Source organism: Dromiciops gliroides, chromosome 1, assembly GCF_019393635.1.
Source record: "Dromiciops gliroides isolate mDroGli1 chromosome 1, mDroGli1.pri, whole genome shotgun sequence".
Taxonomy (NCBI): domain Eukaryota; kingdom Metazoa; phylum Chordata; class Mammalia; order Microbiotheria; family Microbiotheriidae; genus Dromiciops; species Dromiciops gliroides.
The window spans coordinates 109731399-109744041 of record NC_057861.1 but is presented as its reverse complement, the minus strand read 5'-3'; the positions used below and the strand labels follow the sequence as shown (position 1 = coordinate 109744041).

The window sequence follows — 12643 nt, the reverse complement described above, 5'->3', positions numbered from 1 at the left end:
CAAAAGAACTATACAAGAAAGATCTTAACATCATCAATAACCATGATGGTGTGGTTACTGATCTAGACTCAAACATCCTGGAGAATGAAGTCAAGTGGGCCTTAGGAAGCATTGCTAACAATAAAGTTAGTGGAGGTGATGGAATTACAGCTGAGCTTTTTAAAATCCTAAAAGATGATGCTGTTAAAGAGCTATATTCAAATATGCCAGCAAATTTGGAAAACAACAGTGGCCACTAGAATAGAAAAGATGTTTAGACCCCAATCTTAAAGAAGGGCAATGCCAAGCAATGTTCACATTTTTGAACAATTGTGCTCATTTTACAAGCCAGCAAGGTTATGCTTAAGACTCTGTTAGCTAGTCTTCAACAATATGTGAACTGAGAATTACTAGTAGAGCAGACTGGTTTTGGAAGAGGCAGAGGAACTAGAGACCAAATTGCCAACAATGGAGAAAGCAAGGGAGTTCCAGAAAAAAAAACAAAAACCCATCTGCTTCTGCTTCATTGACTATATTAAAGCCTTTGACTGTATGGATCAAGACAAAATGTAGCAAGTCCTCAAGGAGATGAAAGTACCAGATTATCTTATTTGTCTCCTGAGAAACCTTTATGCAGGCCAAGAAACAATGGTTAGAACTGAACATGGAATAACTGACTGTTTTAAGATTGAAAAAAGAGTATGGAAATATGTATAATGTCACCTTATTTAACTTATGTGCAGAGTAAGTACATCATGTGAAATACCAGGCTGGATGAATCAAAAGATGGAATTAGAATTGCTGGAAGAAATATCAACAATCTCAGATATGCAAATGGTACCATTTTGATAGCAGAAATTGTTTTTTTTTTGTTTTTTTTTTAGCGAGGCAATGGGGCTTAAGTGACTTGCCCAAGGTCACACAGCTAGTAAGTGTTAAGTGTCTGAGGCCGGATTTGAACTCAGGTACTCCTGACTCCAGGGCCAGTGCTCTATCCACTGCACCACCTAGCTGCCCCTTGATAGCAGAAATTGAAGAGAAATTAAGAAACCTTTTGATGAGCATGAAAAAAAGAGAGTGTAAAAGCTGGCTTGAAGGTTTTTTTTGGTTTTTTGTTTGTTTGTTTGTGGGGCAATGAGGGTTAAGTGACTTGCCCAGGGTCACACAGCTAGTAAGTGTCAAATGTCTGAATCCAGATTTGAACTCAGGTCCTCCTGAATCCAGGGCCTGTGCTTTATCCACTGTGCCATCTAGCTGCCCCCTGGCTTGAAGTTTAACATCAAAAAATTAACATCTGGGCAAATGGTCCTATCATTTCCTGGCATTTAGAGGGAGAAGAAATGGAAGCAGTCAGATTTTATATTCTTGGGTTCAAAGATCACTGCAACTTGACACTTTCTAGCTGTGTGACCCTAGGCAAGTCACTTAACCCCCATTGCCCCGCCCCCCCCCCAAAACAACAAGAAAAAAACCCCCAAAACAAAAAAAGATCACTGTAGATGGTGGCTGCACCCATGAAATTAAAAGATGTTTGCTCCTTGAAAGAAATCTATGGAAAATATGCACAGCATACTAAAAATAGAGATGTCACCTTGTTGACAAAATTCTGAATAGTCAAAACTATGGTTTTTCCAGTAGTGATGTATGACTGTGAGATTTGTACCATGGATTGTAAAGGGAAAAGGGGTAGGCAAGAGGATGAGATGGATAGATGGTGTCATGGAAACAATGAACTTGAACTTGGACAGGCTTCAAGAGATAGTAGAGTATAGAAGGGCCTGGTGTGCTATGGTCCATGGGGTCATGAAGAACCAGGAATGACTGAATGGCTGAGCAACAAAAAAGAAAAAGGTTATTTATAGGCCTTTTCTCTGTCTTCTTATAGGCTTTTTCTCAGTCTTCATCCTCACTTCTCTGCAGCCTCTGACACCATCAATCCCTCTCTCTCCCTTCATATTCTATCTTCTTTAGGTTTTCAAGACACTGTTCTCTCCTGGTTTTCTTTTATAGATACATATACATACACATACATACATACATACATACATGTTTGTGTCTCTCTGTATATATATATGTGTGTGTGTGTGTGTGTGTGTGTGTGTGTGTGTGTATTTGTGTGTAAGTATATACCTGCTCATTCTTTGTCTTTATTGCTAGATCCTCCTTCCAGGTCATGCCCACCAACCTAGGTATTCCTCAGGGTTCTGCCCTGGGTCCTCTTCTCTTCTCCTTCTATACTTCTCTACTTTGTGATCTCATCAGTTTAATTAACCTCTCTATGTTGATGATTCTCAAATCTAGCTATTCTGCCTCTACCTCTCCGCTGACCTCCCGCTCACATTTCCAACATCTTTCAGACATTTTAAACTGGATATCCAGTAAACAACTTAAACATACTATGTCCAAAATGGAACTTATTATCTTTCCCTCTATACCCTCACCCCCTCCTATTTCTTCTATTAATATAGAGAATAGTAATAACATCCCAGTCTCCCAGGCTCAGAACCTAGGAGTCATGCTGGATTCCTCACTATCTCTCAGCCCCCATATCCAATCTATTACCAAGGCCTGTTGATTTCACCTTTGCAATATTTGTCAAATATGTCCCTTTCTCTTCTTGTATAAAATGACTAATATGGAAATGTTTTACATCATTGCACATGTATGACCCATATCTTATTGCTTACCATTTCAGGGAGGAATGGAAAGAGAGAGGGATAGAATTTGGAACTCAAACCCTAAAAAAAAAAAAAAAAAGAATGTTAAAAATTGTTTTAACATGTAATTGGGGAGGCACAAGTCTGGCAACAGCAGTCTCACATCTAACTTAGAACTTATCACAGCTTGACTAGAAATCTAGATTTCCCCCAAAATGGCACTACTGTCAAGGATCAGCTGATTGTGAATGTCCTAAAGGAAGACCAGGGTGGTACAGTTAGCATGGCATGTGCCATCAGTATCTTAATGAAGTATTTGGCTGATGAACTTGCCCTAGTTTAGGCCATAGAAGACAAACTAAAGGGAGAGATGATGGACGTCCTACATGGCAGCCTTTTCCTCAAAACACCAAAAATTTTTTCTGGCAAAGAATTTTTTTTGACTGTTTTCTCTCACAACTAGCTAATATGGAAATTTTTCCATGACTACTCATGTATAACTTATTTTGAATTGCTTGAGTTCTTGTGGGTGGGAGGTGGGAATGGAGGGGGGAAGAGAAGTTGGAACACAAAGTTTTTTTAAAAATTGATGTTAAAATTTTGTTTTTACATATATTTTGGAAAATAAAACTCTATTCAAAAAATTTTTTAAAAAAAGAATACAGTGTGACTGTAAACTCAAAGCTGGTTGTCATTACCGCTGGGCCATGTCAACAGGAGGGAGAAAGTTATCTTAATTTGGTCCAGCATAACGTGAATATCTTTAAATTCATCATTCCCAATATTGTTCAATACAGTCCTACTTGCAAGCTATTTATTGTTTCCAATCCAGTGGATGTTTTGACATACGTGGCCTGGAAGCTAAGTGGCTTTCCTAAAAACCATGTTATTGGAAAGGGGTTGCAATCTGGATTCTGCCCATTTCTGCTCCTAATGGGGGAGAGACTTGGTGTCCATTCTTCAAGTTGTCATAGATGGGTCCTTGGGGAACATGGAGACTCCAACATTCCCGTGTGGAGTGGTGTGAATGTTGTCGGTGTGTCTCTGAAGAATCTTTATCCTGCTTTGGGAACTGATGCTGATTCAGAGAATCGGAAAGATGTTCATAGACAGGTGATTGACAATGCTTATGAGGTAATCAAGCTAAAGGGCTACACTTCCTGGGCCACTGGCTTGTCTGTAACAGATATGGCAGAAAACACTATGAAGAATCTTAGGAGAGTGCATCCAATTTCCACCATGATTAAGGGCCTATATGACATTAATGAAAATGTCTTCCTTAGTGTCCCATGTGTCTAGGGGCAGAATGGCATTTCAAATGTGGTGAAGGTAGCCCTGAATCCGGAAGAGAAGGCCCGTTTAAAGAAGAGTGCAGATACTCTTTGGGGAATCCAGAAGGAGCTGCAATTTTAAAGGCTTTTAATGTGCTGCCACTTTACTGTCTAGAGAACATGACAGTGGTTAAGGGATTAGGTATGATGAGTTTTTCAAGTAGGTCAGGTCTCTCCTCTGATTAGTGATTAGTGTTTACCCTAAAGGTAAAACCTATGAACACTCGAGTCTCTTCCTAAACTTAGAAATGGGGGAATAGTATAGTGTGACTACTTTTTGTTAAACCCTATTGTTTGCCTAATGATGCCGGATATGACTTGTACAGTCTTGAAATAGTGGCTGTCAAGCAGAGCCAGGACCCCCCAGGTATATAACTGCTTGCCTTATAGGTGCTACAAGTTCCTGTGAGTCCAGAAGACAACATGCCTGGACACAAACCACCATATGGTTTTTGTTGATTCTTTGATTGCTTTTCTGCTCCCCTCCATTACACCCCATGGATCACCTTTCCAGAGGACCTGGTTTTCTCTAGCCAGATAGATAGATATGCATGTAGACTATATATATATATATATATATGTGTGTGTGTGTGTGTGTGTGTGTGTGTGTGTAGAGAAAAATATGTCTCTACATGTGTATGTATGTGTAGATAAAATTGTCTCTATATATGTGTATATATAGATCAATAGTTGTAAATTTCCATATTATATAAAAAGATCTATGTACAATGATGTAACCAATTCCTCAAGTGTATAAACACTGAATAAACAACAAATAACTGATTTTTAAAAAATATGTAATTGAGGAAAAATAAAATATATTAAGAATATGCCCCTTTCTCTCCTCTGATTGTCATCACTCTAATGCAGACCCTTATCACCTCCTGCCTGATTTATTGCAATAGCCAGCTTGTTGGATTGCTTGCCTCAAGTCTCTCCCCACTCCTATTCATCTTTAATTCAATGACTAAAGTGATTTACCTAAAGTATAGATCCAATCATGTCACATGCCACTTCTACCACTCAATAAACTTAAATGGCTTCCTATTGCTTCCAGGATCAAATACAAAATGATCTGGCATTCAAAGCCCTTTGTAACCTAACTACCTCCTACCATTTCAATCTCTTTACATCTTACTCTGTGACAGGTATTCTTTGATCCAGTAACATCAACTCCCTGGCTCTTCCATGAATCAGATATTCCATCTCTCAAGTCTGGGGATTCTTTCTGACTCTTCCCCCATGCTTGGAATGCTCTACCTCACCCACTCCAACTACTAACCTTCCTGCCTTATTTTAAGTACCGTGTTTTACAAGTTAGATACTTTTCTCTTTGCTTCTTCAGAAGGACACGGAGAAATTGCAGCCCCTCAGGATAGATCTTCTATACAAGCTGCACAAGATGCCGACCTGATGCAAGATAGCACACTCACTTTTCCAACATCCTCAGTCCCTCTGAAGAGAAGGTATGGTGTTGTCCACTTCTAAAAGCCTAACACATCTATCGTCTAGCAGTGATTTACCTAAGGACATCATTCACCCTTCATAATCTCACTGAATTGGCTTGGCTAACTTCTCAGCCTCCATCCTTAGTTGTGATAGGGATAGCAAGGGGGACCACAAGTCACAATCACAGGGCAGGGGTAGCATCACTTGTATGTTAGGAGACAGACTCAGGAGCTACTAAAGAGACAAGGTCTCAGCTGCTACCAAGAAGCTTCAGTAATTAGATTAAAGGTCCTTGCCTTGCTTTTGTCCCCAAAGGAAAAATGTTTTATTTGTAAGTTATTATAACATGCCAAACCAAATTTTTGGCAAGTACTAGGTAACTAGTAGAGACCTCTAATCTCTAGAAATTTCTAGTTAGTAGAGACCTAGATTTCATACTCTAGGTCTTCTAGTTATATTATTACTATATTAAATTAATTATATGTGTATATACATTTATTCTTATTATTTATATTACATATTTATGTTTACTATATATTTACATATATTAAATTTACATATATTATATAATTATTGATCGAATTATGTTAAATTCATCTTAATTAACATTCTTCCATTAGACATTTTTAATGATTTTTCAAGTTGTTAATGATTTATTCAAAACCGCTTATGTCCTTTGATCACTTGTCTATTGGGGGAAACTGTGTATCAGTTTCATATAGGAAAGAAAAAAAATCATTTATTAAGCACCTACTATGTGTTAAGCACTCTACTAGATATTTTATAAATATCACATTTGATCCTCACAGCAATCCTACCAGTTAGGTGCTATTATTATTCCCATTTTGTAGTTGAAGAAACTGAGTCAGACAAGTTACTTAGTATAGAATCAATGACTTGCCCTGAGTCACACAGCTATTAAGTGTCTGAGGCCAGATTTGAAATCAATTCTTCCTGACTTCAAGTCCTGAAATCTATCTCCTGGGCCATCTAGGTGCCTAGGATTTGGGTGTCACATGTGGACTCTATTTAGTAAAATTATTTACTCCCTCAGTCTGGTGCTTCTTAAACATTTTCTATTTGCAACCCCTTTTCACCCGAGAAATTTTTATGTGACCCTGGGCATATAGGTATATAAAATAGATATACATAACCTTTACTATTGCCAAATTTTTTGTGACCCCTCCCCTGCATTCAATTATACAACCCCATATAAGGTCATGACTCATAGTTTAAGAAACTTTGTCTTAATCTGTACATTGTCTTTTACTTTTTGAAATATTATTTATAATAAAAACCATACATTTTATCTCTAGCAAATTCTTTCTGTTTTTTCCCCTCCATAACTGAGATAAATATGTTATTCCTTTTTCTTCCAAAAATTTTTTATGGCTTAAAAGCAGCAATGAGATTATTGATCTAATTGGTGTTTGTTATAGTATATAATTTGGAATATAGTTGTAAATTCATTTTTATTAACTAATTTTACCCACTTTTACTACTTATTTTTATTTAATAGTAATTCTTTTTCTCAATATTTTTGTCTTAAATTGATCAAAAATGAATCGTTTAGGTACACTAGGTTGTCTGTTCTTTTCTATTCTATTTTCCCCATTTTATAGGGAAATCAATGATTTTTATAATTCATGCTTTATAGTATACTCAATTTGAATTATCTTTTTATTCTTGCTTATCTGTTTCCTTATGAATTTCCTTATGGTGATTTAATTCTATAATATCCATTTATGTTATGATTGGTATTGCATTAAATTGATACATTAATTTGGAAAGTAAGAACTTATCTCAGCTTAACCTAACTATGGGCAGGGGGATCTCCTTCTCTTTATTCAATTTTTCCTTAATTTCTGTCAGAATCATTTTAAAGTTGTCCTTTCAGAGATCTCCTGTTTATCTAATTAAATTAATGTTTAAATATCAAGTCATTCTATCCTAAGACATAGATTCAAGTTCTCAGACCCTATATGACCCTAGACAAGTCACTTAAACCTCATTTTTCACATCTGTAAAATGGAACATCCACCTTATAGAGTTGTGAGGATGAAGTCAAGCAAACAAGCATTTATTAAGCACCACTACATGCTAGGGAGTTAGTGTCCTAAGAGCTAGAGATATAAAGAAAGAAAAAAACCCAAATAAACCATCCCCTCTCTTGAAGGGCTCATATTCTAATGGGAGAGTTTAACATTCATATGATTATGTGTATTCGAGATATAGCCAGAGTAAATTGGATATCAGAGGGAAGGCACTAGAAGCTTCTTGCAGAGGATGGACTTTGAGCTGAGACCTGAAAGAAGCCAGGGAAGCCAAGATGTGGGGATGAGAAGGGAGAGATTCCAGGCATGGGGTTGGGAAGAGGGGCACTGTGAAAATGCAAAGATTTGAGAGATGGACTATCTTGTGCCAAGAAAAGCAGCCAGGAGGCCAATGTCACTGGATCATTGAGTGTGTGTAAGAAGTTGTGAGATGTGGGCATCTAGGTGGCGCAGTGGATAGAGCACTGGCCCTGGATTCAGGAGGACCTGAGTTCAAATCCAGCCTTAGACACTTGATACTTACTAGCTATGTGACCATGGGCAAGTCACTTAACCCCAATTGCCTCACCAAAAACAAAAGAAGTTATGAGATGTAGCAAGGGACAAAGTCATGAAGCGTTTTGAAAGCCATAGGATTTTATATTGTATACTAGAGATAATAGAGTGTTGCCAGAATTTTTTTAAAGGGAGAGGTCATACCTGCAATTTAGGAAGATCACTTTGGTAGCTGAGTGAAGGATGGACTGGAGTGGGGAGAGACTCAAGGCAGGCAGACCCACCAGCAGTTACTGCAATAGTCCAGGTTTGAAATGATAAGGGTCTGCATCTGGGGAGGGGGGAGGGGGGCAAGTGGGTGGGGCGGGGGCTAGTCAGTGTCAGAGAAGAGAAGGGATCAGAGATGAGAAATGTTATGCTGGCAGAAATGATAGACTAGCAACTGATTGGTTATAGGGGAGAAGAGTGGGGAGTCGGGGATGACACCTAGGTTTAAAGCCGAGGTGACTGAGGTTTTAGAGGAATATATGTTAAGTTCAATTTGGAGCATATTGAGTTTAAGATATTTAAAAGGGAGTAAGAAATGCAAGACTGGAGGTCAGGAGAGAAGTTAGGATTGGGCGAATAGATCTGAGAATCATCCACATAGAGATGATAATAAAGTCCCTGGGAGCTAAGGAGATCATCCAGTGATATAGTATAGAGGGAGAAGAGAAGGCAGCCCAGGACAACACCTTAGAAGACACTCGTGGTTATTGGGTACAACATAGATGAACATTCAACAAAGGAGATGAAGAAGAAGTGGTCAGAAAGGTGAGAGAAGAAGCAGGGGAGAGCAGAGCCATGACAACCTAGAGAGAAAAGAATAATGAAGAGAAGAGGGTGATCAGCCACGTCAAAGGCTGCAGGGAGATGGAGAAGAATGAGGACTGAGAAAAGGCAATTCAATTCAAAGATTAAGAGATCATTGGGAGGGCAGCTAGGTGGTGCAGTGGATAAAGCACCGGCCCTGGATTCAGGAGGACCTGAGTTCAAATCCAGCCTTAGACACCACTTGATACTTACTAGCTATGTGACCCTGGGCAAGTCACTTAATCCTCATTGCCCTGAAAACGAGAGAGAGAGAGAGAGAGAGAGAGAGAGAGAGAGAGAGAGAGAGAGAGAGAGAGAGAACGAGAACTGGGACTTTGGGACTTTTGGAGAGAACAATTTCAGGATGAAATGAGATGTTATATATATTTATACATATATGTATATACACATGCACATATATGTACATACATACATACACACATGTAGTATAAATATACATAGGGCAACTAGGTGACAAAGTAGATAGTGTGCCAGTCTTCCAGTCAGGAAGAAGACATCTTCCTGAGTTCGAATCTGGCCTCAGATACTTACTAGCTATGTGATCTTGGGCAAGTCACTTAATCCTGTTTGCCTCAGTTTCCTCATCTGTAAAATGAGCTGGAGAAGGAAATGGCAAACCACTCCATTTGCTGTTGCTATTGTTGTTGATTTTTGAAGAGGACCAGTGACATCATGGAGTAATGTCTTGCCTTGTGTGTGAATCAGATTTAAGCGACACAGAGTATCTCTGCTAAGAAAACCCCAAATGGGGTTACAAAGAGTTAGACATGACTGAACTGACTGAAGAGCAACACCAAGATAAATACATATATATGTGTGTGTATACACATACATATCATATATGTACTTAAATATACATTATACATACATATATACACACACACACATATATATGTATACAGAGAGAGAGAGAGAAGTTGTTGATTTTATTTGATACAACTCTGTGAGGTAGATGGTCTGTTTTACAGATGTGGAAATTGTGACTGAGATGTATACATTTACCTATACGCACATATAATATGTAAAGTAGTTTATAAATCTTAGAGTCTTATATTACTATTACCTATTATTAGTAGTAGCAGTACTACTACTGTTATTAAGGAACTAAAGGTACGTCTCTATTTCTTGAAGCCATTCTTTCCTTCCTTGCCTTTAACAGATCAAAACTGGTGACAAAGATCCATGAAGGCGAGCCTAAAACCCAAAGTTATCAAGTGAGTACACAGTATTTGTAATCTCTGGGTTTACAGAAATGGACAGTGACCCCCGAATGAAACGGACCGTGCCTTTGCATTGCAGATTGCCATAACCATTATCGAAGCCCGACAACTGGTGGGAGAAAACATCGATCCAGTTGTGATCATTGAGATTGGGGATGAGAAGAAGCAAACCACCGTCAAAGAAGGAACGAACAGCCCATTTTACAATGAAGTCAGTCATTCTTAATTGTTAATTCTCTTCTCCCCCTTTCCCTGTTTCTGGTCTTGGAGTCAGAGCACTCGGGTTGAAATGTTGGTGCTGTGACTCAGTTAATGTGTGACCTTGTTTGAGTCACAATTTAATATTCTTAACCCTGGGTTCCTCATCTAAAAAATGAAGAGTTTAGAGTAGATGTTTTTAGGTGGACTAAGAGGTTCTTTCTACTTCTAACAAGCTACAAAACAATAATTTTTTTTTTTTAAGTGAGGCAATTGGGGTTAAGTGATTTGCCCAGGGTCACACAGCTAGTAAGTGTTAAGTGTCTGAGGCCGGATTTGAACTCAGGTACTCCTGAATCCAGGGCCGGTGCTCTATCCACTGTGCCACCTAGCTGCCCCCAAAATAATTCTTAATTAAGTGAATTAAGTAATTAAGTAAAGTAATTAAGTAAAGGGAAATAGGACCAGGAAAATATGGAAAAACAGTCCAATCCACAAAATCCCATTTCAGCTGATCATTTCAATTTCTTATCCACTGTTCCCTCACCTCTCCCTAGAGTGGAATAGAAATGAGCAATTGGCAATTCCTCTACTTCCCCATACCCTGCTGCCTCCTGGGATACAGTGAACAGTGAAATGTAAGCAAGAAGAAGAAGGGAGAGAATCCAAGAATGTATATAGAATTAGCATGTAAGAGCAAACCAGGACTACAGAGACTATTTAGCTAAATTCTCTCATTTTACAGATAGAAAAATTGAGGCCCCAAGGGTTGAGGTTTTTTGACCAAGGGCACACAGGTAGTAAATGGTACACCTGGGGATGGGACTTTGGTGTTCTGGCTCTGATTTCTTCTTTAATATGACCTAGTTAGTTCTCTTACCAGCTTCGGGATAACTAAGTTGATAATCATAATTATTATTACTACTAATACTAATAATAGCTAGAATTCATATACTGTGTTAAGGTTTGCAAAGTGCTTAACAAATATTATCTCATTTGTTCCTCACAACAACCCTGGGAGGTCCGTGCTATTATTATCCCCATTTTATGGGTGAGGTAACTGAGGCAGACAGAGGTTAAGTGACTAAACTGAGGTCATACAGCTAATAAGAATTTAAGGATGGTTTTGAACCCAGACCTTCCTGATTTCAGGTCTAGTGGTCTATCTGCTGTGCTGCAGTGGATAAGGCAAAGGATAACTGAGTTATGATAGAAAAGTTTTCTGTTGGATCCAGATGATGAACTGCAGACCTGCTGCTTGAGAAGCAGCCTAGCTGCATTCAGATATACTCACCACCAGGCTGGTCACAAGGTGATGAATTTTAACTCTCCAGGACCCACTACTAAGCTATCCTGCAATCTACATTGGCGGAGTGCCCTCAAGGAAGGAAGTGTGTCTGGTGGGAAGAGTCAGAGGGCCTGGGTTCAAAACCTGCTTCTGAGGCTGATGGCCCTTTATCCTCGACCTGAGGGTGGCTTCTATCTTTAGGGCTATGACCCTATCCATGAAATCTCAAATATAAGTGTCTGAGGCTGGATTTGAACCCAGATCTTCCTGATTCCAGGTCCAGTGCTCTCTGTACTGTACCACATAGGTGCAGTGGATATGGCAAAAGAGAATTCTGAGTTATGACAGAAAGACTTTGTGCAGGATCCCGGTGATGGACTCTAAGTCCGCTGTTTTAGCCTCTTCCACTCAAGAATAAGCCCATAAACAAGGGGCAGTTGCCTATCCCTACACCTGTGAAAACTACCCCTCTAAAAAGGCTGAGGGGAAGGGTCCCTTGTCTTTGATTCTGGAGGCTTTGTCTTCTCAATGTCAAACTGAAAGCACCTATGAGCAGTCGAGTCATTTCAGGGGACTGCTGTATAATGCCAAAGGTAATTTTCCATCTGTGCTTAAAGCCCTTGGTAGCTCCTGGCTAGATAAGCCTGAGGCAGTACCAAGACACGGGCAGATCAAGCAGAGAGAGCAGAGCCTCTAAGTGATGGGGGAAGATTAAAACAGCTAAATCTCTTTGGGTTGGCTGAGGGTTTATCCTGAGCCTGATTCTAAAGCACAGTAGCTAGAAATATTAACTGGAAATAAATCCCTGATAAGAAAGGAGCATGGCATAGTGGCAGCATCACTGGATTTGGGTTCAGAAGACTTGGATTTAAAATGCGCCTCTTCAGTTTATAATCTATGTGGCTTTGAGCAAGCCATCTCAACCCCACTGATTTGTGTATAGAAAGAGGCGTTTTGACATGGCAGAAGGAGGATGGCTTTTGGAGCCAGGGAATCTGGGGTCATACCTTCCCACTGATAATGCTTGTGTGACCTTGGCCAAGTGATAGCCTCCAAGAATCTCACTTTCCTTGTAAAATCAGGGTGTCGTACTTAGATG

General features: G+C 39.2%; 2 protein-coding genes across 2 annotated transcripts in view; both read left to right on the top strand.

Annotated features, from left to right (window-relative positions):
• Window positions 1-3006: 3006 nt before the first annotated feature.
• On the top strand, window positions 3007-3935 carry LOC122739640 (L-lactate dehydrogenase A chain-like). The gene is made up of 2 exons (XM_043981298.1): window positions 3007-3062; window positions 3290-3935. The coding sequence occupies exons 1-2, from the start codon at window positions 3007-3009 to the stop codon at window positions 3933-3935; spliced, it is 702 nt and encodes a 233-aa protein (XP_043837233.1).
• A 152-nt stretch (window positions 3936-4087) lies between these two features.
• Window positions 4088-12643, top strand: part of FER1L6 (fer-1 like family member 6) — a 178545-nt gene continuing 169989 nt past the window's right edge. Inside the window, exons 1-4 of the mRNA XM_043991801.1 lie at window positions 4088-4109; window positions 5313-5433; window positions 9998-10052; window positions 10138-10269. Coding sequence (XP_043847736.1) covers window positions 4088-4109; window positions 5313-5433; window positions 9998-10052; window positions 10138-10269 — 330 coding nt within the window. The remainder of the gene's footprint in view (window positions 4110-5312; window positions 5434-9997; window positions 10053-10137; window positions 10270-12643) is intronic.